This window comes from Myxozyma melibiosi (assembly GCF_037950935.1).
Source record: "Myxozyma melibiosi strain Phaff 52-87 chromosome Unknown BZA70scaffold_1, whole genome shotgun sequence".
NCBI lineage: Eukaryota > Fungi > Ascomycota > Lipomycetes > Lipomycetales > Lipomycetaceae > Myxozyma > Myxozyma melibiosi.
Genome location: NW_027042915.1, coordinates 3,052,938 through 3,074,630, shown reverse-complemented (window position 1 = coordinate 3,074,630; position 21,693 = coordinate 3,052,938). Strand labels below are relative to the sequence as shown.

General features: G+C 49.3%; 9 protein-coding genes across 9 annotated transcripts; 4 read left to right on the top strand and 5 right to left on the bottom strand.

The window, feature by feature from the left end:
* Window positions 1-36: 36 nt before the first annotated feature.
* Window positions 37-964, top strand: BZA70DRAFT_42354 (uncharacterized protein). Its single transcript, XM_064915109.1, has 3 exons — window positions 37-206; window positions 282-501; window positions 578-964. Exons 1-3 carry the CDS (start codon window positions 179-181, stop codon window positions 879-881), a joined length of 552 nt encoding a protein of 183 aa, XP_064771303.1. The 5' UTR covers window positions 37-178; the 3' UTR covers window positions 882-964.
* An 88-nt stretch (window positions 965-1,052) lies between these two features.
* Window positions 1,053-1,570, bottom strand: BZA70DRAFT_265564 (signal recognition particle, SRP14 subunit; the record flags this gene model as incomplete). Its single annotated transcript, XM_064910973.1, has 3 exons — window positions 1,053-1,327; window positions 1,394-1,466; window positions 1,538-1,570. The coding sequence occupies 3 exons, from the start codon at window positions 1,568-1,570 to the stop codon at window positions 1,053-1,055; spliced, it is 381 nt and encodes a 126-aa protein (XP_064771302.1).
* Window positions 1,571-1,792: 222 nt separating this feature from the next.
* Window positions 1,793-4,587, top strand: BZA70DRAFT_273287 (uncharacterized protein). The gene is made up of 4 exons (XM_064911809.1): window positions 1,793-2,177; window positions 2,242-3,129; window positions 3,195-3,294; window positions 3,360-4,587. The coding sequence occupies exons 1-4, from the start codon at window positions 1,898-1,900 to the stop codon at window positions 4,450-4,452; spliced, it is 2,361 nt and encodes a 786-aa protein (XP_064771301.1). The 5' UTR covers window positions 1,793-1,897; the 3' UTR covers window positions 4,453-4,587.
* Window positions 4,588-4,675: 88 nt separating this feature from the next.
* On the bottom strand, window positions 4,676-5,660 carry BZA70DRAFT_41920 (ubiquitin-related domain-containing protein). The gene is made up of 3 exons (XM_064915105.1): window positions 5,209-5,660; window positions 4,975-5,019; window positions 4,676-4,916 (listed from the first exon to the last, which is right to left on the bottom strand). Exons 1-3 carry the CDS (start codon window positions 5,443-5,445, stop codon window positions 4,899-4,901), a joined length of 300 nt encoding a protein of 99 aa, XP_064771300.1. The 5' UTR covers window positions 5,446-5,660; the 3' UTR covers window positions 4,676-4,898.
* A 1-nt stretch (window position 5,661) lies between these two features.
* BZA70DRAFT_42022 (uncharacterized protein) lies at window positions 5,662-6,904 on the top strand. Its single transcript, XM_064915107.1, has 2 exons — window positions 5,662-5,816; window positions 5,875-6,904. The coding sequence occupies exons 1-2, from the start codon at window positions 5,777-5,779 to the stop codon at window positions 6,666-6,668; spliced, it is 834 nt and encodes a 277-aa protein (XP_064771299.1). The 5' UTR covers window positions 5,662-5,776; the 3' UTR covers window positions 6,669-6,904.
* A 236-nt stretch (window positions 6,905-7,140) lies between these two features.
* BZA70DRAFT_265561 (uncharacterized protein) lies at window positions 7,141-9,435 on the bottom strand (the record flags this gene model as incomplete). The annotated part of the gene is made up of 1 exon (XM_064910972.1): window positions 7,141-9,435. The coding sequence occupies one exon, from the start codon at window positions 9,433-9,435 to the stop codon at window positions 7,141-7,143; it is 2,295 nt and encodes a 764-aa protein (XP_064771298.1).
* A 1,542-nt stretch (window positions 9,436-10,977) lies between these two features.
* On the bottom strand, window positions 10,978-12,659 carry BZA70DRAFT_265560 (FAD-binding domain-containing protein; the record flags this gene model as incomplete). The annotated part of the gene is made up of 2 exons (XM_064910971.1): window positions 10,978-12,140; window positions 12,347-12,659. 2 exons carry the CDS (start codon window positions 12,657-12,659, stop codon window positions 10,978-10,980), a joined length of 1,476 nt encoding a protein of 491 aa, XP_064771297.1.
* A 2,347-nt stretch (window positions 12,660-15,006) lies between these two features.
* On the top strand, window positions 15,007-17,106 carry BZA70DRAFT_42167 (uncharacterized protein). The gene has a single exon (XM_064915108.1). The coding sequence runs from the start codon at window positions 15,423-15,425 to the stop codon at window positions 16,866-16,868; it is 1,446 nt and encodes a 481-aa protein (XP_064771296.1). The 5' UTR covers window positions 15,007-15,422; the 3' UTR covers window positions 16,869-17,106.
* Window positions 17,084-19,474, bottom strand: BZA70DRAFT_273272 (uncharacterized protein). The gene is made up of 6 exons (XM_064911808.1): window positions 19,352-19,474; window positions 19,268-19,285; window positions 19,141-19,168; window positions 18,326-19,007; window positions 17,386-18,254; window positions 17,084-17,330 (listed from the first exon to the last, which is right to left on the bottom strand). Coding segments are annotated over exons 1-6 (1,683 nt in total). The 5' UTR covers window positions 19,354-19,474; the 3' UTR covers window positions 17,084-17,246.
* Window positions 19,475-21,693: the final 2,219 nt, after the last annotated feature.

The window sequence follows — 21,693 nt, the reverse complement described above, 5'->3', positions numbered from 1 at the left end:
GAGAATGGAATCGCTCGATTGGGAAATTCGTGTTCAGGGTAAGAGCATCGCCGTCGCGTTCCAACCAAATCAGATATCCATCACTCCAGAGTAAATATTCACATAGCTGCAAGCAATTCCAGCAACTCCTCAGAGTAGTCAGTCCGTTTGATGGTCGGGTCTCTATAACGCCTCAATAATGTCAAAGAAAACAAGTCTATCTTTTGGTTCGCGTCTCCCGTACAGATGTCTTGTTTCCTTTCGACTCGCAATTATTAACCTTTGTCTTTACCTACCTTTAGAGCGACGGACGCCTAAATTCCTACAGATTCTACGGGGTGAACTGCCCTCCGAACCATCGGTGGATACGAAACTTCAGAAACCTGGAGATCTACAGGGTGGTGGACGAGATGTCGACAGTGATGACGAGACTACGATTCCCGAATACGTCTTTGAGGGAGAGACGATTACGAAAGAGGAGATGGAGGAGGTCAAGAATGGGAAGACGCTCGCGCAGATAAAGTAAGATAGCATACACCCTAGTCGATCCATTTCTTCTCGTGATTTCGTTTTACTGAACTGACTGGTTACATTTTAGAGAAGAGAGAGCAGCGCGAGAAGCCAAACAAGATCAAAACGCGATGAAACCACCAGATCAAACGTCAAGCTCGAAAAAACAAACGGCAAACGTGTCCGAGTTTGGAAGTAGGAAACGGAAGCTGGTGACCAGAATCAAGCAAGCTGATGATGACGAAGAAGAGCCATCTGCGGAGCGGAAGCAGGACGCCGGTGGTAAGAACGAGGAATCTACGAAAGACGCGGAGCCAAAGCGGATTAAGAAGAAGAAATCCGCAAAAAGCAAGAGCACGGTTCAGCTCTCTTTTGGAGACGAAGAAGAGTGATGATTACTGGATCTTCGAGCAGGATGTTAGAAGGGGACTAGTGTATATTAGGTGTAAATTTTAGGTCGTGGTAAATGTACAGTATTTCATGATTGTATCTCCATCAAAGTTCAGCACAGCGCCGATTCTTGAGATCTAGCTTTATATATATCGTATCTAACAAGAAATGAACTATTTGGTAACCCCCTTCTTCTTCTTTCCCTTCGTTTTCTTCTTATCCTTCTTCTTCAACCCCGTGATGCCGCTCTTCACAACCTCGCTATACTTCTTCCAAAACTCGTCCAGCTTATCTGCGTCCACTACCGTAGTTATCTTTGTCTTTTTGCTCTTATCTGCTGCACCGTCGGTCGCTCGGAATATCAAGCTGTGTTTTGAGGGAGTCGTGATGTCTGAAAGATCGGTTGGGCTGGGGTTGTGTTTGTTCTCAACCGGGTCGAATGGTGTTACTATAGGATACAGGAATAAGCAATCTGTGCACCTAAAATGATACTAGACCTAGGATTCGGACGTACACCTCTTTTGCTGCAGAAACACAGTACCAGACTCCGCCTGCTTCTTGAACAGCGCGCTCAGTTGCGTGAGAAACTGTATCGTTTGTTAGCATTCAAACTCCAGATGGTGAGCTAAACACAAAATATCAATATCCTCGATCTCACCTGTTCATTGTCCAGCCTTGATTTGGATGCCATTGTGTATATGTGCGTCAATCCGTCGCGATTTCGAGCAACAAAAGACGGTATCCAGTCGAGCTCACGACGGAGGATGAAAACTGAAAACGCATATTTGGTGTCTATTTTTATGGCATAAAAACAAGACGGCTACGCTTTTGTGCAGGGGCTTGAATCTGGTGCGGCGGTCGATGATGAGGAAAGCCAAGTTGGGTGTTTTTCAATATTTTTTCTTACTTCCCAACCTGCATTTCCTCTGGTTGATTCTAGTTTCTGGTGCTCCTCCGCCGCTGTCTCTATTCTACAAACGAGTATAGTAGATACTTGAGATATTTTGATTGAGAACAGATGCCTCGCCAGTTCAATAGGAGCCACAAGCTTCCTTCACAGAGGAGTAAACCTCGACCTCCTCCGCGCCCGCCATCAGCAGCGTCCGCGGTTGCTAATGGCAAGAAGAGCGCGAAACGGCGGAAAGTCGGAAGCAGCAAGAGCTCTGATTCCTCCGCTGCTGCTGCTGATTACGACCCGTTGCTGAAGCGCGATGAAGACGATATTCTTTATTATTCGCGGAAGTTGAAGGCAAAGTCGGGGAAACTTCCTCGGATGCCTGAAGACGATGGACTTGACAGTACGTTTATCAGATCAACTGGGTGAAATACTCGTGGTTGCTGACTTTCTTTTTTTGAAATTAGGTATAACTGAGGGTTTGGACTTGGGGTTTTTGGACGACATGTTTGGCTCGGGATCGAAGAAGAAATCGAAACGTGCGTCGAAGCGGGCGGTGGAGAGTAGCGAGGACGAAGATAGCGAGGTCGACGAAGAGGCTTCTGCTGAAGACGGAGATAGTGATGAAGAGATTGAGGTTGATCTTGACAGTGACAGTGAGGAGGAAGAAGACGAGGATAGCAACGACGAGGATGATCTAGAAGAAGATGACAGCGAAGCCGAGGCAGACGAAGCCGATGAAGCTCAAGATTCAGAGGCCGAGTCTGCAGCCGTGCAACCTGAAGTCAAGAAACGCGAAAATCCGTACCTGCCGCCTGTTGCGGCGACTGCGAGCAATGGGGGAAAATATATCCCCCCTTCGCTTCGGAAGAAAATGGAGGAAGCCTCAGGTCAATCCGACGAAGCACGAGCGCTAAGGCGGCAGTGCCACGGTCTGCTCAACAGGCTGTCGGAGGCAAATATTGCTTCTATTGCTGGAGAGTTTCAACAGCTATACATGCACAACGCGCGACAGAGCGTGACGTCGACTGTGACCTCGATCTTACTCGAAATGACCGCGCAAAAGTCGATTCTCCACGACAACTTTGTGATTGTGTACGGTGCGCTTGTCGCGGCGCTATACAAGCATGTCGGCACTGATTTTGGAGCCTACTTTATACAGACGCTGGTCGAGACGTTTGATAGCCATTTGAGCGACCCGGATAAGGGAAAGGAGTGCTCTAATTTGATGGTCATGCTCAGTCAGCTGTACACTTTCCAGGTGGTGGGATGCAGCTTAATCTACGATTTTATTCGGGTCTTCCTCAGTGATATCACCGAGCTGAACACCGAGCTTCTTTTGAAGTTAATTACAAGTATGTGATTTATTTTATATTTAGCATATGGTGAGTTCTCTACTGACATGGTACACGAATCTTAGACGCGGGCTCGCAGCTACGCCACGACGATCCAGCAGCTTTGAAAGAGATCATCAGTCTACTCCAGGGAGCAGTCAAGAAAATCCCACCAGAGAACCTGAAGTGAGTACTCTTTTCTCGGGCAATCCATCTGATACGCAGTAATACTAATACCTCGTGTCTTACAGCTCACGCACCAAATTCCTCATCGAGACCGTGACCTCGTGGAAAAACAACCGTCTGACAAACACCTCAAAAATCGCAAGCGAGTCAATCACGCGCATGCGCAAGTTTCTCGGCAACATCCCCGGCAGCGCCGAAGCCCTCCGCGTGACGCTCGACGATATCCGGAACGTGGAAACCCGCGGGAAATGGTGGTTGGTTGGCGCGGCGTGGTCCGGAGATGGAACGGCTGGTGTGCGGGTTCGGGATGTGGATATGGACGATAATGATGTCGATATTAGTGCGGTGAAGGATATTCTGGATACTGCGGAGCCGGACTGGCTGGCACTCGCGAGACAGCAGCGAATGAACACTGATATCCGACGGGCGATCTTCGTGGCGATCATGGGAAGCGAGGACTACGTTGACGCGAATGAGCGGTTGATGAGTTTGAAACTCAAGCGGGTGCAGGAGCGGGAGATTCCGCGCGTGGTGTTGCACTGCTGCGGGAACGAGAAGGACTTTAACCCGTTCTACGCTTATGTGTCGGCTGAGCTGTGCAAGCAGCATTCTGTGAAAAAGACGTTCCAGTTCAGTCTATGGGATTACTTCAAGGAACTTGATGGTGACATGGACGAGGAGGATGATGATAACGACTCAGACGACGAGGATACAGATTTGCGATTTGTTGGACGCGGCGAAGTTGATGAAAAGACGCGCCGGCGGAAATCCAAGAACTTTTCAAAGTTCTTCGCCGTTCTGGTCGGCGAAGGACGGATGGGTCTTGAAATTTTCAAGAACGTCAATTTCTTGACCAGCAGCGACGAGATGAATGAGTTCTTGCAGATCTTTTTCCCCGCGCTGGTAAGTCATATCAAAGTCCGGACTGCGCGGCAGAAGGATAGACTTGCGGGTGAGAAAGCGCTGGTGCAGCTTGTGGTGAAGATCAAGGATAATACGGTGCTGATGAAGGGTATTGAGTATTTTCTGAAGGCAAAGATTGAGACGAAAAAGGTGTCGAAAAAGTCAGGGCAGGAAAAGACGGATGAGACTATCAAGTGGGGTGTAGGAATCATCTGCGATTCTATCGAGAGACTTGAGAGATCAAAGGAGTTTTGATTGCATCAGGGTTTAGGCAAATAGAACTCATAACAGTTCTAAGCATTTACAGTCTAGCAGGAATAAGGATTCTGTGGACTTCGAGAAAACTTCGATCGCGACGTCGTCTCGTGAGGCAGTCCCCCGCATTACGATGTTTTGTACTTATAAGCTCAGCAATATTTTTTCGAAATAAAAATACAAAAGATAAGATCAAGAACGGCAAAAAAAGACATTTTCGAGACGCGAATCGACTGCCCGATCAATCAAAGAAAAAACTAAACACCAGCTCTTGATATCCCATTTTCCCGCCTTTGATCGACCGACGCTTCCTACTCTCTGCATATATGTGCGGTAATTCCTCTTCTTTTTCCAGTTCACGACACGAATACGGCAAACGTAGTATATAGAAATTGCACATCTCTTTTGTCTTTATCTTGTATTACATAATCGTCATCATCGTCGTTCTAATAAGCACCACCAGTCTGTTGCGGATGTTAGCCTCATGCGTGTTGATATGTAAGAGATGGAATCGAAACGTACCTGCTCCTGAACAACCTCGAGAATGTCTCCGTCTTGCATTCCAAGCTATTAGTAATTAAGATGTGTTAGCGGGTGCCCCTGTTGTAAGATTATTCGGCAGATGATGAGTGTTGATGCTCAGTCCATCTCCAGTTCGCGAGTACTTAGGCCACAAATGTGGGTCACTCGCGTACTGTCTTTGTACAGTCACCAAACATCTCTCCCCCCCAAAAAAAAAAACCAAGACCAACTTACAGTCTGAGGAGTATCAGCATCATTGACGCGTTCGCCATCAAACAAGAACCGCACCGCCAAACGGCTCTTTCCCTGGCGCTCGCAGAACGTGTCCATGAGCTTCTTGAGGCCCGTGGTCTTGCGGATTCGGAAGAAGACCTCGTTGTTGTTGTCGGTGACCTTGATGTTCAGGTGCTCGTTCTCGCCCGAGGCCGCAGATCCGTCCTCAGGCTTCACGTTGACGTTGTCTTCGGCCATGTTGTGCTGGGATGTTGGGTGGAAGGGATTGATTGAGTAGAAGGTCGGAAACGAAAAAAACACGCAGGGATGTTAGGAGCTGTGAAGAGTTCGGGAGGGAGTCTTCGCAGATCTACGCGTCGATGGGGTGTTTGACTCTTGATCGGTGGTAGTGGACAGAGAAGAGGAAGAAAGATTAACTATCAAGTTTTGTGTGCTTTGTAGTTCTGTGCTCATCTTGTTGGAGAGCTGCGTGCCCGTACCCTACCAACCGTTGTACTCTGCTTCTCATACAAAGTGCTTTAGTATCTAGTTATCTAATCAACTCTTCTGTATATTGCTACCCATAACGATGGCGATATTAGAAGAACTTGCAACCTTTGCAAGAGAAGGTGAGTCCGGCCTATAATTGAATCACTCAACCTATTCCATCAAGCTAACAACGCGCAGCTCAGAAACGAGCGGATCAAACTCCCCGGAATCCGCCGTCATCCTCTAAAATCACGCCCGTATCAGACTCCGATGACGACAGGAAAAGTTCAGACAATGACGACTCAGAGACTGAGGAGTTCACAAACGCGACTGAAACTCAAGCGTCTGACGAGGTCTCGGCTGTTCAAACAAATGATGATTCGAAACCAGCAGTGGTTCAAGGAGGAGAGTCCAGCGACGGTGCCACTGAGGAGAAATTCTCACCAGAAGAAGAAGCCTCGTTACTAGCCGAGTCCGACGCACTCAAGACTTTAGGAAACAGTTTATTTGGCGATCAAGCGTACGAAGAAGCCATTTTGAAATACAATGCAGCGCTGGAAGTGTGTCCGGTCTACCTCGCCAAGCCGCGTTCAGTTCTTCATAGCAATATATCAGCATGCTACGCAAAGCAGGAGAAGTGGAAAAAATGCGTGGACGCGTGCAATGAGTCCTTGAAGCTGGATCCTGATTACATGAAACCGCTGCTTCGTCGCGCAATGGCGAACGAGAAGATTGGAACCTGGTCGTCGCTCCAGATCGCTATGGACGACCTCAAACACGCGCAGGAACTCAAACCGGCGCGGGAAAATCAACTGGCGATGGCGAGGTTGGAGCCCAAGATTGCCGAAGCGCAAAAGGCGGAGACGGCGGAGATGATTGGCAAGCTGAAGGAGCTCGGGAATGGGATCTTGAAGCCGTTTGGTCTTTCGACTGATATGTTTAAGATGCAGCCGGACGGGAAGGGCGGGTATAGCATGAATTTCTCAAAATGAGGGCATCTTTTCTATTTTTGATTATGTATATTTCACTATCTCCTCGGCACATTTATCAGGCGTTTATTGAATTTATGGATTTTAGCAAGAACAGTGATATTGTGGTTCAGATAATAGAAGAATGAACTGTGACAGTAGTCAGTCGCGCGTAGTCCTATTCCTGGTTGTTGAACGGCGCATCCACGATCCTCGAAAATTCCTCCTGCAGATAACTATGGTCAACAACACTTGCAACAGCACTGAACGACACGATGCCATACAAGGATTTTCTCCCCAACCAAAGGAGCAAATCTGTTCCTCCGCTCGATTTCTCCGTAGTTGATAAAGTCAGGTAGCGGCACCTGTTTGAGAATCTCTTGAGCAGCGTAAGCGTTTATTCCAGCATAGCGCAAAAATCTTTCCCACTATTGAAGAAAAAAAGTCAGCTTAAGCTCAGTTCCAAACTCTCTATGATAAGGTCTATCTCTTGTTTCTAGCCGAAGCTCTGCTCGGGACTCCAAACCGTAGAATCTTCCTCAGCCAGACCGTTTCCCGCCGCGCTGAATTTCTTGATCATGTTAGTAAACAACTTCAACCCGTCGAGATCGCTGTAGTCGTCTTCTTCATGCTTGACAAAGAACACGCGGATCCCAGCGAGACTGGCGACAAACTCCGAGATTGCATCCCAATCATTTTTGCTTTTCAGCAGCACGCTCAGAAGCGGGAACTGGGCAATAACGTAGAGATTCTCGACCTTCAAAGCTATCTGTCTAGCATGGGCTACCGCACTTCTGGTGCCGTCGGTTTCTCGCTGTAGAATCATTGGGAAAGTGAAAAAACAGATCGCACAGGTCGATGATAACATCACGTCAGGTTGCTCAGTGCCATAGTCGCGCTCGATGATTCTCAGACCTTCTGTGACGGCACGTATATCCTTGCATAGTTGACGGTTGAGTGTCAGAAATGAAGTGTTAAATATAATAGCTACTTCAGGCGTGAAAGTGACTTTGCTGAATTTCGACAGCGATTCAGTATGTATTCGTGCCACATCCGACTGATGAACTTGTTCATGTCTATTAACTTCTTTGAGAAGAGGTGCAGAGGCTTCTTGATTGCGATGTTTTTCAGCAGCAGCGTTATCTGCTTTCAGAGAGTAGAGGTCGAAAGGGCATACTGGGAGTGCTTTGAAGAGTGTGCTGGTTGTTTGAGTATCGTTTGCTTCGGTGGATTGTCGTAGTTGTTGCTTTGTAGCCCGGGAAGCTATCAATTCGTCAAGAGACTCCGCTTCGTTGTGTTGTCTTGGTATTGAGATCGATTGATCCTTTGCCTCAAGATCCAGCGCCGCTAGGCCCGGATAATCATCGCTCAAGTCCCAGTCGTGAACACGACTTCTGGAGTATTTGATATCGGGCACACTTTCAGCACTCGTTGCTGAAAACCAGTCAAGAGGTGACCGACTATCCTCGGCAGACTCAAGAGTCTCGCTATCTCCGCGACATTCGGAAAATAGTACGGAGGGATTTCCTATGAACGGCTTCCATCTAATTGTGAACTCCGAGTCTGCGCCCGCTTGGGATGAGATCACGCCTCTCTTCCAGTCTTCCAGACTCGCAGCAGCATCTTTCATTATGGACGAGCTGTTTGCAATTCTATGCCTTCGTGCGTCTGCAGTCTCTAACGCCTTGACAACAGGAATTGGGATACGAAGCTGCGACTCGTTCTCAATCAAATGCTCACTCTCAAGGGTACTGTTTGCCTTGCTGGCATGCTCTGCTAGCTGGGAAACGAGTCGTTTGTCTCGTCCATCTGATATTGCTAAAGCGAACGCCGTTGGTTGAGACTGTGAGAGATAGTCAAAATCTTCGCTAGCTGTAGCAAGATCAGCAGGAAAGCCGGGCGCGCGTCCTGCAGTCTTATGGGAATGTAGCAAAGGACTGGAAAAGTATTGCGAACCGGAGATGATCTTGCGCGTGCTGGATGGCGTAGAATCATGAGGGAGAGTAAGCGGCGTGCCCAAATCCTCTGAAAACGAAATCTCAGAGCGCGTTGAAAATGACTCTTCGGCGGGCGGGAGGTATGCAGTCGGATCAAAGTCGTGCGAAAGAGGGTCGAAACGGGGGGCAGATGTGAGAGGAGATGACATTCGCGAGTGCATAGACGGCAAGAATGCAGGTTCCGGTTCGTCACTCGAGATCAAGCGCGATAGGTAGGCAATATCTTTAGACTCTATCTGTAGTTTTTCGGCGACAACAGCAGCGGCTAGAGAGTTTGTCTTGTTGGAAATATCGAGAATCGGATTTTCAGTTTCTTCGTAAGTTGCAGAGCTCAGGTTCATGTAACCCATATACGCGAATGGGGAAACCCTTTCCAGGTACAATTTTGGCGGAATGTCGTCTCGCCTAAACAGTGTCTCGTTCAATTGATCGACTTTGAATCGGCGGGCATTGGTGTGCCTATTTGTTGAAAGGCTGATACGATCTGGCTGACCATCAAGCGCAAGATCATCGACCGGCGCGCTATTGTCAAACTCTCGAAGAAACGACTTCACGGTTTCACCCACACCTTTAATCAAACGGATATGCTTTTCGGTATTGTGAATGTCAAAACCGCTCTCATCTGCGAGCAAAATCGCTGTCGGCAGAGGCGGGACAGCGAGCTGCAACATATCTAGCAATAACGCGTCTAGTAGTTCGTTGCTAGTGTGGTCGACAGCCAATCCGTGAGCCCTCGCATATTGCACATCCGCGCGGAGATCATCGAAAGAGCCCTGCGAAGAAACGTCTGCCATGCTGGATATGGCACGAATTCAGATGTCGCGATACACTGGATAGATGGAATAGGGCGTAATCAGATTATCTGTTTGCTGGCGACCCGAGTGCGATTCCGATCACGAAGCTCACAAATGTCCGAGTCACATGTGACTCGATACGAGATCACGCAGTTCGATCACGAACTGTAGTTAGTGTTCATATCCAAGCAGGCCATTTATAGAAAGCGCTCGTCCCGGTGGATCAGATTAAGAAAATAGAATTTGCAAACGAGCAAATTTTCAAAGAAGCTGTTGTTTATCAGATCAGCGTTTTTGGTTATGAAGAGCCCTTTTTTGTTCAAATGAATGTCATTTCTATCTCAGATGTCTGGGGATTTATTCTTTGAAAAGACAGAGCGTTGGGCAGCACAATACCTGGCAATCACGAGCAGGCGGTGGTGGAAATTCCAGATCAATCTGATAAGATCCGCACTGCTCGTAAGCGGGGCGGGGCAAACCGCGATCATACCATACATCACTCAACACGACGACTTTCGCCCAAAATATCAAACATGATAAATTCTTATCAGTCGGCTTGTTTTGTTGATGTAGAGCAAAGTCCGATGGGTATGCTGATGTGAAGCTATATATCGGGCGCGGAAAGCATGGAAGCAGACGGCAGAAGAGTCCGCAAAGCACGGCCGCTCGCTATCCTCTGCCTCCGCTTCAAGGCCGACGTGCACCAACCAGCTTCTTGCCAGAGTCATTCTCAAGAGCTCTCTGCTTGAGGGATCGTCGCGATAGACCCACAAGGGCACATCATTGGCAAAGAATAGCAAACAGAATAAAATAACACTTGTTTGTGGGCTATCTACTAGCGCAGGCCCGACGGCGGCCAATGAGCACTCGCTCTGCCTGCCCGTGGCGAGAGTCCTCTCAACCTCTTCACCACCGCACCACCGCGTGGAAATCACGATAGGTCAGAACGGACAGTGCCTGAATAGACAATCATAATCACCAATAACATCATGCGCAGCGCGTGATTGCTGACGCAACAAACTGCATTCTCGGTCGGCGCTACCATTCGTCGTGGCGCGGAGACCAGCGTTCAGGGTCGCCAACCGTTCGATGCATGGTCTAGATTTCCTGCGCTTCCTTATCCCCCCTCCGCAGGCGCTCGCTGATCAATGCCATGTCATATCGTATCATATCATATCATACCTGCCGATAGCGACAGCTTGCGGCTATGTCATCTGTTTACTTACTACTACGCTTGAGCAGCGCTGATACCGTCACATTCGACCGCCGCCGTTCTTAGCAATGTAGGAAAATAATCATACGTTTAATGTATTTTAACACCTTCCCAAAAAGAAAAAAAATAACCCCTGTATCCAAAATGTAGTAAGCTCGAAGCGCCTCTATCAAAACTTCCAACTTACTAGCATCATAAAAATAAAGAAAAGACCATCCACATCATAAAAATACCAAAAGAAGAATGGAAAAATGAGAATAGTGAAGAAAAATTAACTGTGCAATCACATACAATCTAATAACAATGCATAAACAATGTTACTAAACCGTTTACCAGCCAAAGTTCTCAGAGTAGAACTCGACGTCGACGCCGTTCCACAGAAGCGACGCGCAAGAGTTACGCGAGGAGCGGACGAGGGGAGAGGGACCGCAGACGGCGACGGCGCAGGGAGCACCGTTGGCGGCAGCGATCGAGTCCTTGACGTACTGGTCAATGTTGGGGCGGCCCTGCTCGCTGGTGACCCAGACCTTGAAGTCGACACCGTGCTTGGGGTCCATGTCAACCCACGAGACAAAGTCACGCTGGGGAATGACCCAGAAGAAGTCAATCTCGAGGTTGGGCATGGTGCGGGCAAGCTCGACGGCCTCAGGGTACGAGTAGGCGACACCGGCACCACCGGCAAGAAGGACGACCTTGGAGATGCCATCGAACTTGGGGGGAGAACCGTAGGGTCCGTGGAAGGTAACCTTGTGCTCCTGCTCGTCGGCGAGGAAGAGGGTCTTGGAGAAACCGCTGCGGGCACGGATGATCAGGTCAAGAGTGTTGGCCGAGGGAGGCGAAGCGATCGTGAAGGGATGCGCCTGGAAGGGAGCAAGCTTGTGGACCGAGATGTAGACGTACTGGCCGGTCTGCCAGTGGATGTCACGGAAGCTCGACTTGACATCGAGCTGGATCTTGACGGTGTTGCCGGACAAGACGGTAGCAGTGCCACGGACGTGCTGAGCGTTCTTGTAGCGGTTGAATCTGTCCCAGAGCCAGATGACGGAGGCAGCAATGCAGTAAGGACGGCAGCGAGCGTAGTGGAAATACAAGAGAACGATACCGGCGACCAAGAACCAAACGTGGGCGTAGAGGAAGATCTCATACGCTTTGTTACGGGCAGGGGCGAACGAGGTGACGAGGATGATCAAGAAAGCAAGACCGGGAAGACCACCGCCGACACCGATGCGGGACGAGCGGGTGACCTGCTCTTGGAGAGTGCGTCCGTTGAGCGAGTTGGCGATGATGTGGCCGATGGCGGTGACACAGACAACACGTCCAGCGTGACGGTGGAGAATGTTGTATCCCTCATGGGACCAGCCGGTCCACTGGACAAGAAGACCAGTCTTGGAGCCGAGCAAGAACATGATGGGGATGTTGACAACAGAGACGAGTCCGAGACGGTTGCCGAAGACCGAGGCGGTGTAGAACTCGGCGCGGGTGGCAGTCGAGGCTGGAGTAAGGTAGTTAGTACGTGTAGATGATTCATAGATGCCAGAGGATATCAGATATCAAATCTGATAACGATATAACTCATGGATAAGAAATATCGAAGCAGATCAGATGCAATTTTTTTCATGTCCGTGATTTGACATGGAGACGAAAAAGAAATTCGTCGAGTGATAGCGGTGGCAAGAAGTATGTTATCAGGATACTTACGGTAGAAGGTGTAGAAGCAGTTGAGGCCAAGGAAGGCAGCTACGACAAACATGGTTCCATTGGACTCGAGGTAGCGTCCAGAAGGCTGATAGAGGAGGACGGAGCGGACTTTGCGGTAGAGAAGCTTGACGCCCTTAGCCGGAGCGATGGACTGGCCAGAGAGAAGAGGAGTCTTCTCGCCGACGGGACGCTTCGCAAAGTGAAGCTTGTAGAAGTAGGAAGCGGTAGCGGCGAGGAAGAAGAAGCCGATGATGGCGTTGTAGGTGGGCACGAAGACCCGGGAGAAGGGGCGCCCGACGAGAGGTTCAGCCATAGTGCACGAGGTTAGACGATGGACTAGGGATGAAGAGGGGTGGAGAGGAGAGGAGAAGGGAAGGGAAGGGAAGGAGGAGAAGAAGAGGTCGAGCGGTGGCAGACAACCAGGGACGGGCTGAGTGCAGTCGCGTAGCTATCGGGCCGCACGTGCGATTACAAGCTCGGATGCATTTCTAATGGACGGTCTCGACCAGGCAACAAGATCCCGTCCGCGACTGCGAACCTTGGCCGCCCTGCCCCGCGGAGAGTTCTATCGTGATTTGTGATTATTCTGCAGTGCTCTGAGCAGCTATTGATAACAATCCGAGTGGTTCATTTTGCATATTTGCTGTGGTGGCCGTCGAAAACCTCCCGAGAACACTCTTCCTCAGCACCCTCGACAGCTCCCTTCCGCCACGTCTAGAGCGCCTTCGATGAGCGAACAGCCCCTCTCTCCGCCACCTGTTTCTGTTTCTTACGTCTGCGGCGTGTTGCGTGCTCACAACTAAGAACGCCTCTTGTGACCACCCCGCGAGAGCATCCGCTCTTCGCTCTGCTGGCTGCCTGAAGAGTATCCTATATTCTACTTCTTCAGCTGCTGCAGATAATGCACACATAAATAACCGCAGACACTGGAAGCGCATACTGCTCTCGGACGCCTGCAAACCTGTTCCTGCCCTGACCTGAGTTGGGCGTAACTTACCCTCATCGGGCTTAGCGCGTGTCACGGCCCTCGTTTCTGGCCGCGTATTCGGATCTGTGATTTGTGACTTTGCCTATCGCTCGGATCTGATTAGACACTCGCTGACCGCTAAAGCCTTTTGCTGCCGTTTGCTTTTGCTTCTTGCTTACCTATCCGCTGTGTCCATTCCACCTCTGCACATATCTGCTTACCTTTTCTTTATCACCTTGCTTCTATTCTCTTCTTTGTTCATTATCTCGAGTCTGTGTCTTGCTGGCTATCGCTCTTCTTCTCTCTGTTCTCTGTTCTCCGTCTTCTCTTACCCTGCACTGTCTCGGTCTTGACCATTCTCCCGCGGCTTGCAAACTGAGCATTTTAGGACCCTCTTCGTGTTCGTAGACGTCCTTAATATTTGCTCGCCGCTTCTCTCAACTACGCCGTCTCTATTCTTTTTTTTTACCGTCGTTGCTCGAGACTTGCGAGTATTCCCAAAGACGAATACGAACAGCGACGTAAACGAGCTGTTGATCCCCGATATATTACAGCCGACGTCGAGACTTTCGCAATCGATGATCACGTCTATCACTTAGTTAATCAGTAATCTGCTGCCCGTCGGCGGATGTCCCGATGGGTGTCGTCGTCATGAGCCCCGCCTTTTGCTTGTTTCGCATTCACCCTGCGTAGTCATCGGTGTGGGGGACTCACAGGGCTCGTGAGTTGCCGGCTATGTCACGCTTTTATGCGCAGCTTGCTGTCCACTACTTCTTTATCTGTTTTTGGCTAGTTATCTGCTCGTAAACTCCCGGTTCTTGTAAGCTACATCTTTCCATTGTGACTAAAGACCACGCAACAGCAAACCTCCAACTTCCCCTCATCTTTACGCTACTCTTGATAAGTCCGGCTTTAAGATCCCGGCATTGATAATTATAACCACAGTAACTACTAAGATAGAGTGCTGTTCGGTCACGTCGCTCAAGTCTAGGCCTTGTACACTATAGCAATCTTCGACGAGCCTTGTCCAACCTACCTCTTTGACTTTTAACAGCTGATGACGACTGCCCGCCCCCGGCCTAAAAGTTCAATGAAATTTAACCTCTTACCTTTTTCTTGCTGTAATGACGTAAATACAGCGAAGGCTTTTTGTGGTTCAGATGTGAACTACACGCGAGTCAAGAACAGGCCCACGCCTCGTATGTCGCTGGCAGGTTCTCGCCAGGTACTGCAGCTTCCTTCTCATAGGTCAGTCATGTACCCAAAGATACAATGACACTTAGTACAACTAAAGTAAAGCCGTTCTGTCTGAGTTTGAACATCACTACCCTGCAACTTCCCATCCATCACGCTCGTCGAGCACCTTGCAGTCCACGACAAAAAGCGAATTTTACAGTCCTAACATTATCCTGCTCGCCCACCCTCGGCGCCGCACTGTGAGCGCCGCACTCTTGCTCTTAGCCGCACATTCGAGAAACTGTCCTCGGTTTCTATAGATATGAATAAGAGCTGATGAATATAGCTTTATTGCCGGTCTCTCGAATATGATGTGGGTAAAAGACAGTTTATGTTCTGATACCGTTGAACAACAAGAACGGCAAGAGAGCGATACCGTTCTTCTCTCCGCCGTCGGCAACGACCATTGAACTCTTATCTGACATAGATTGAAATTATCGATTCGAGAACTTTTCAATTAATCAACAGCGAGTATTCACATCCATAAATCTTGCTCGTGGGCGATCGGGAACGAGGCAGTTTGCAGTCAAACGAGCGCATTCGACTTGTTGAGTGCGATCTTTGGCAAGCGCTGTGTGCACAAGTAAACTGCTCTGACTCGCCATATTATACGACACAATACAATTCCTAGTAATCCAAAAGTATTTTCTCCAAACGTCTCTCATTTCGATACGATAGATCTTTCATTCGGTGTGGAGGGGATTACGATTTGGAAGTCATAGCGATGCCGAAAACTCCCAGCGAACAGCTGAGCCCGATTAAATTGCTGTCTCGCAAACCCGGCGCGTACGTCCACGGATCGCGATCGCTCTCTTCCCACTCGGTCCCCGTCCCCTCGTCGTATACACCACGAAGAGTAAAGACCGGGTGGCTATGAGCGCCATACCTCCGCACGATTCGATACGTACAGAACCTGAGCATGACATATTGCAGTTAAAACCTCTCGACGAGAACTCCCGGCGATCAGTTGCAACCTCGTCAATTAGCTTACCGTCAGCATCGGCGCCATACCCACAGACTCTGCTACTCAATGCCCACTCACTCCCCAGCGAACGAGAAACTGAGCCTACAGATGGGTCTATTCGCATTGACCCGGCGACCCGAATGCCTCCCGAGCTCTTCATAGAGCTCCTGACATATATTCCTTACCCGTTCGTCGCTACGCTGTGTAGAGTTTCAAAGACATGGAATCAGCAGGTTTCCCACTACCTCGACTTCAGCGCGTCCGCTTACAGCTATCTTGATTTCAGCGACCACTTACTTACCAAGGAACCTCATCGGCCATCGGAGAAGCTCCTGAGCCTAATCCAGAAATCAAGGGGATGCGTGCATACAATCATCCTTCCCAAAATCGGTTCGTTCAAGGTTCGCGGTCACGAACGCAGAAAATCGATGTTGCTCTCGTTTTGGCGAGAGCTTTTACCAGACCCAGCTGCGCAGCGCGATGAAGAGTCTGCGCAGAACACGGTCTGCAGTCTATCGAAGTTGCGAGTGCTGTCGGCTAGTGCTGACATTGAGTCCTGCACGTGGCATCAGCCGGACTGGTCAAGGCGGTTTCTGACGTCTGACGTCTTGATGCTGAATAACCTGACCGACTTGTCGGTGAGCTTGAATACCGCTGATAGTCTTCTCGAGTACATGTCGCATGAGCCAGATTTCTCGCCCTCCGATTCACCGCCGGCTGGTGCGCCGTCATCGCAGCCTTTGACGAATGCAGGACCTCAGAAAATCCGGTTCCCGAACCTGATCAAACTTGAGTTCTACTACGACGACTGCGCGGGTTTTTTCATAGGAAACGGGATAGTCGACCGACAGCCTCGTTCATCGATCAGAACCCTGCCAAAGCTCAGAGAGTTCAATCTCCTCGGTGACGGCGAATGCCGAAAAGTCATGGTCTTTTTCGACGCTTTCAACAAGCTAGTCGCGGCCATGCCGGTTCTCGAGTCCCTGCACTGCAGATCTTGCTTCATGCTTTCTAAATTCTATAAATCTGATGGAGCCACCCCCGAATCCAGTACGCCGATCCACGAGCCAGCAATCTCATTCGCGAGCGATCCCGATCTATCAGAGAGCGAAACGACACTCACCAGTCCTGCCGATTCGCAAAGCTCCGAGTCCGCTCACTCGGCGTCCATGGCTGAGCCGGCGAACGATCGAATGAAGATGGATCTACGGAAGTGTACACGGCTTCGGAAGCTGCAGATTTCTAATAGCATTATGCATCATTTTCCGCTGCTGCCGGAGGGCCTTAGTGCTGAGGGTGTACGGATCGAGAATAGCTGGTTGGACAGCGAGCTCAGGGAGCAGATAATCTCTTAGCACTTATTTGTTCTATCAGTACTTTTCATTTTTGTTTAATTGTTGGGTTTGGTAGTTTCTCGGATCTTGATGCTAATGTTTTGCTGGAGTTATGACGGAGTTATAACAGGCCTGCTTCTTTTCAGGCTGGGGCGCTCATGTTTCGGTTTTAAAGAAGGGTGTGAAAGGTGCTATTGTTTACGAAGATTATCATTATACACTATTCATATAAAACAAACTGAATAAACTCTCTGTTTCTGGAGCATTAATAAAATAAGCAACAGCTTACACAAAAACCAGAATTACACCCGTTATCCGTTCCCCAATTTCCAAATTACCTCCCGCGTCGTTATACACAAACACCTCCACGTCGTCATGTCTCCTCCTATAGAGTCGTGATTAAATCGTGTCGCTCTGGCGGCCGATCAATCGCACGCCTGGCTTCATTTTCGCGACCTCTGTGATGCGGATATTTCCATACGCCTACACACGTAAATTAGCTTCTGCTTGAATAATAAGAACGAATTTCAGAACACACCTCAATAAGCTGCAGAGAAGGACACCGCTCGCTCAGCATCTCAACTTCCTTATCTCCCACACAATGCACAAACCCGATATCGAGCTGCGACAAAAACTCGCACTCTGAAGTGGCAAGCAAATGGAACGTCGAGTCCGTGAGCGAGTACACCGAGTTGATGTTCAGGATCACGAGCGTCTTGGCCGAGTGCTCGATCAGCGCCTGCACGCCTTCGTCGCCGACCTTTGTGCAGCGCATCAGGCTGACGTTGATGAGACCGTTGTTGATTTCCCAGTCGCGGAAGAGAGTCGCGAGTGCTTCGTTGGTAAAGTTCTCACCGAGACCGAGGGACAGGTTTTGCAGTTTTCCGCAGTACGGCCGGATACCTTCTAGCAACACCCTGTCGGACAAGGTGTCGCAGTCGTCCAGGTTGAGAGTGATCAGCTGCGGCCCGATAAGTTTCAAAATATCAATGATGACGTCATCGGTGAGAGCGTCGCGCATATAACTAATCTCAAGCGAGATAAGTTTTGTGAGCTTCAACAGCAGCGGAAGGTCGGCGGCGAAAATATTCCCCACGCGCGAGAGACTCAGTTCCTCGAGAGTATCGGCACAGTTGTCGACTAGAGCCTGGAGCGCGGTACGGTCGAATCTGAGTGTGTTTGAGATGGCGACGCTGGTCAGCTGCGAGCCACGCTTGGTGAAGAAATTGATCCAGCATGGGTTTCGGATTAGAAAGGCACCGTTGAAGGCGATGGCGTGGAGGTGTTCCAGCTTCTCGGTGAAATAGTCGAGGACTTCGTCTGTCATTTGACCGCACATTGAGAGGACAAGAGATTCGAGCTGGGGACAGAATGACGCAATAAGTTTATAGCTATCAGAGCACAGATCTGCAAATGATTAGTTACCATCAGCCAAAAAGTGATCAGAAGATGAATAGAAAACAGAGTGATAGACATACTCGAGCAATCCCAAAACCGCAGCTGCTTGACGGAAGGTACCAAAAACAGCCTGACCGTGTTATCCTTCAGCGACCGATTGCGCGACAGAATACGCGCAATCTTGTCCATATTCACCTCACCAATGTCACCCAGCATATCGACATCGTCGATATACCTTGCAATCAGCTTAATACATAGATCCTGCAGCTTCGGTACCATCACGTCCTGCTTGTCCAGCAACGCCGCGGCGACAGACTTGCGCTTCTTGCGCGACGAAATCTGCGTCTTCTTTTGCTTCTTTTCTTCCTGCGCATACTTACTTCCACAAGAATGACACAACAGACCTTCACCGCCGTCTCGCGCTGGCTTGGAATAAGCAGTGACAGTAAATCTGTTGTTACACTCTGCGCAGAACTCAATCTGCCCCGGCTTAGGCCGCGCAATCCGATCGAGGATTAACTCGTCGTCCTCATCTTCCGCGTCCCGTTTCTTCTTCTTTGAGACCCTACTCCTAACCCTCGCAGCGGGCTCAGAACTCTGCCGTCGACTATTTCTACTGCTCGTCGCAGAACTGACAGTCACAACCCCGTCTTCCTCTGTAATTCCCTCCTGAGCGGCACCATCATTCTGACCGCCTTCGCCTTGCTCGCGCTGTGCCTCTTCGTATCGCTGACGGATCGCAAGCGCATCAATTCCTCGCTCCTAAAAATACAGGTATCAGCAGAGTTGTTCGTAGCAACGTTTGCCACCGCGCGTGGGATGCCAGACACCGTCGACTTGTCTGCTGCTTGCTATCGCCGACGCACATAAATATAACGACAGGAAAAGCACGTACTCGTAAGAATTCTGTTAAAGCAGAGTTACTTTATAAGAAAAAGGGGAACAAGACGTTAGTATGAACATGTTGTGGTTGTGAAGATAGCCGTTATGTGTGGCGGGTAGCAATCGCGGGAAGAACTTACGGTCCGCGGACTCGAGACCTGTGAGGATGACATTAGTATTTTGACTGCAATAACATTGAATCTCGTTGCCACCAGCTAACTCACATGTTGTATAAGTATAATCTCTAACACAAATCAGCTGAAAGGATATAAAGAAGATGGATACTCGACTGACGCAAAGCGCTGCTGACGGACAAAATTTTAAAACTGGGAGAGAGAGAAACGAGGATGAGCACTTACTATTCCGAAGACGGGAGTTCAAACACGTCTCGCGCGCGCGATCACGCCCCCCGACGACTTCCTATGTTATTAAAGTTTTTGGTGTCGTAAGGGCTGACAGTAACGCGTCGCCAGTACAAAACCTACGCTTAGCTTTCGGATTTTGGTTTATTGTAAGATTTTACCCATTTATATTTCAAATCATTACTCCTCTAGCTCTTCAAGTGCTGGCATATACACCTCCTCGTCGACGTTGTTCTCGGCATCACCTGTAAAATCAGACAGCAGTAGTAGTCTAGGCTGCTCCCCTGCAGCCGGTATACTAGCCCCCGGAGGCTCTTCCTCTATCCGGAGAACACTGCCGCCCGCCGCCGTCGAGCCCGAAAAGCTTGATATCAACTCTTTGCCTTCCATCTGCACAAATGTAGAGTCCATTAAATGACTGCTCGCGACGTAGCTGCTCACAGTCAGGTCCGGGACTGCTTCTCGCTTCGCCTTTCTGATGACCGGACTGAGATCCGCTTCTGCTAAGACATAATCCCCACTCTGCTCGTCGTCGCCGTGAACGGTTAGACCCGAGTGGCTGATATCAAATCTCGACGAGCTTTCAAATGGGTCTTCTTGACTACTCTGATCCGAAAGCTGGCTGATTGGGCGGGTACTTGTTGGCTGTAGTTCATCGTCGTCGACCGTCGTCGCCTTGGAAGTACATGCTCTCTTAAGTGGTCGTTCCAAAAACCGAGAGTCATCATCGGAAGACGACGACTCGTCGTCCATCTGTTCCTCTATCTCCTTTATCTTCTGTTGATTCCGAGAAATCTGTCGTTTCAAAGAGGTCTCCGAGTCGCGCGCTGGGCTGTTGACACTCGAAACCGTCAGATCAATCAGGAATTTGCTGAGAGACTGAAGTCTATCAAGCTCTCTCCCCTGAGCTTTCTCGCGCTCTCTCATTTCTTGAATCAGTAGTCTGGATTCCTGAAGTTTTGCTCTTTGAACTTTGAAAGCATCCCTGGCTTTCTGTTTTGCTGCGTTTGCTTCTTCAAGATCTTTCTCGAGGCCAGAGATATCCGTTAATGATCTTGGCCTGGAGCCAGCCACTGCTTTCAAATCAGCATCGTAGTCACTATGAATTTTTCGTAACTCATTTGCATGCCGCTCCCTCATCAGACTGACTTCCTCTGCGTGTAAGATTTTGAGATCGTCAGTTTGAGCCATAAACTGCATCTCCATTTCCTTGATTTGATCCTCTTTTTTTGAAATTTTCACTCTCTGACGCTCTTCAGTCGCAATAAGCTCTGTCTGCCGTATCGTAAGCTCCTCAACTTCTTTCCTTAGCTCGGAAGCACCACGCTCGGAGATCTCGAGTTGTTTTTCGAGTCCCTTAATCGCCCACTGACTTTCAAACTGGGTCATCTCTAACTTCTCGGATTGTTGTGCATGGCTTTCCTCTTTACCCTCTGACTCTGACTCCAGCTGAGAATGTCCGCTTGTCAATTTCTCTTCCAAAGACTTGAACTCACCACGAGCCTCTGTCAGTTCATCGATCTTTTTGTGCAAATGTGCGGTTTTCCTCAAATATTCGACTGCTTGCTGCCCTAGCAACAGCTGATGCTCCTTTTGAGCCTGCTCAATTTTTGATTGAGAGGCTTCTTCGGCCCGTGCGATTTCAGTTCTTAAACCGCGGCTTTGACCAGAAAGGTCCTCGCGTTGGTGAGCTTCGACCTCATACTGACTTTCCAAATATATAATTCGACCCTCCTTCCGAAGTATTTCCTGTCTCTGACGCTTTTCAGTCGCAAGAAGCTCTCTCTGCAGTATCGTAAGTTCTTCAACCTCGGTCCGTAGCTCGGAAGCACCACTCTCAGTGAGCTCGAGTCGATGTTCAAGTTCTTCAATCTTTGCGCGCTGAGCATCACATTTCTTATTATGCTCGAGCCGATCACGCTTGGCCGCCTTTAAAATCTCGGCTTTCTGCGCATGCATCTCCTCCAACTTTGGCTCCAGCTGAGAAAGTTTGCTCGTTAATCTTTCGTTCTCAGCCTCATACTCACTGCGAGCCTGTGTCAGTTCATCGACCTGCTCGTTTAGATGTGCGATTTTCCCCAAATGATCGTCTGCTTGCTGCTTCAGCAATAGCTGATGCTCCTCTTGAGACTTTGAGATTTCTCTTCTATAGTTCCTCGCCGCCCGTGCATATTTTATATTTGAATCCTTCTCGCCCCCGCGTC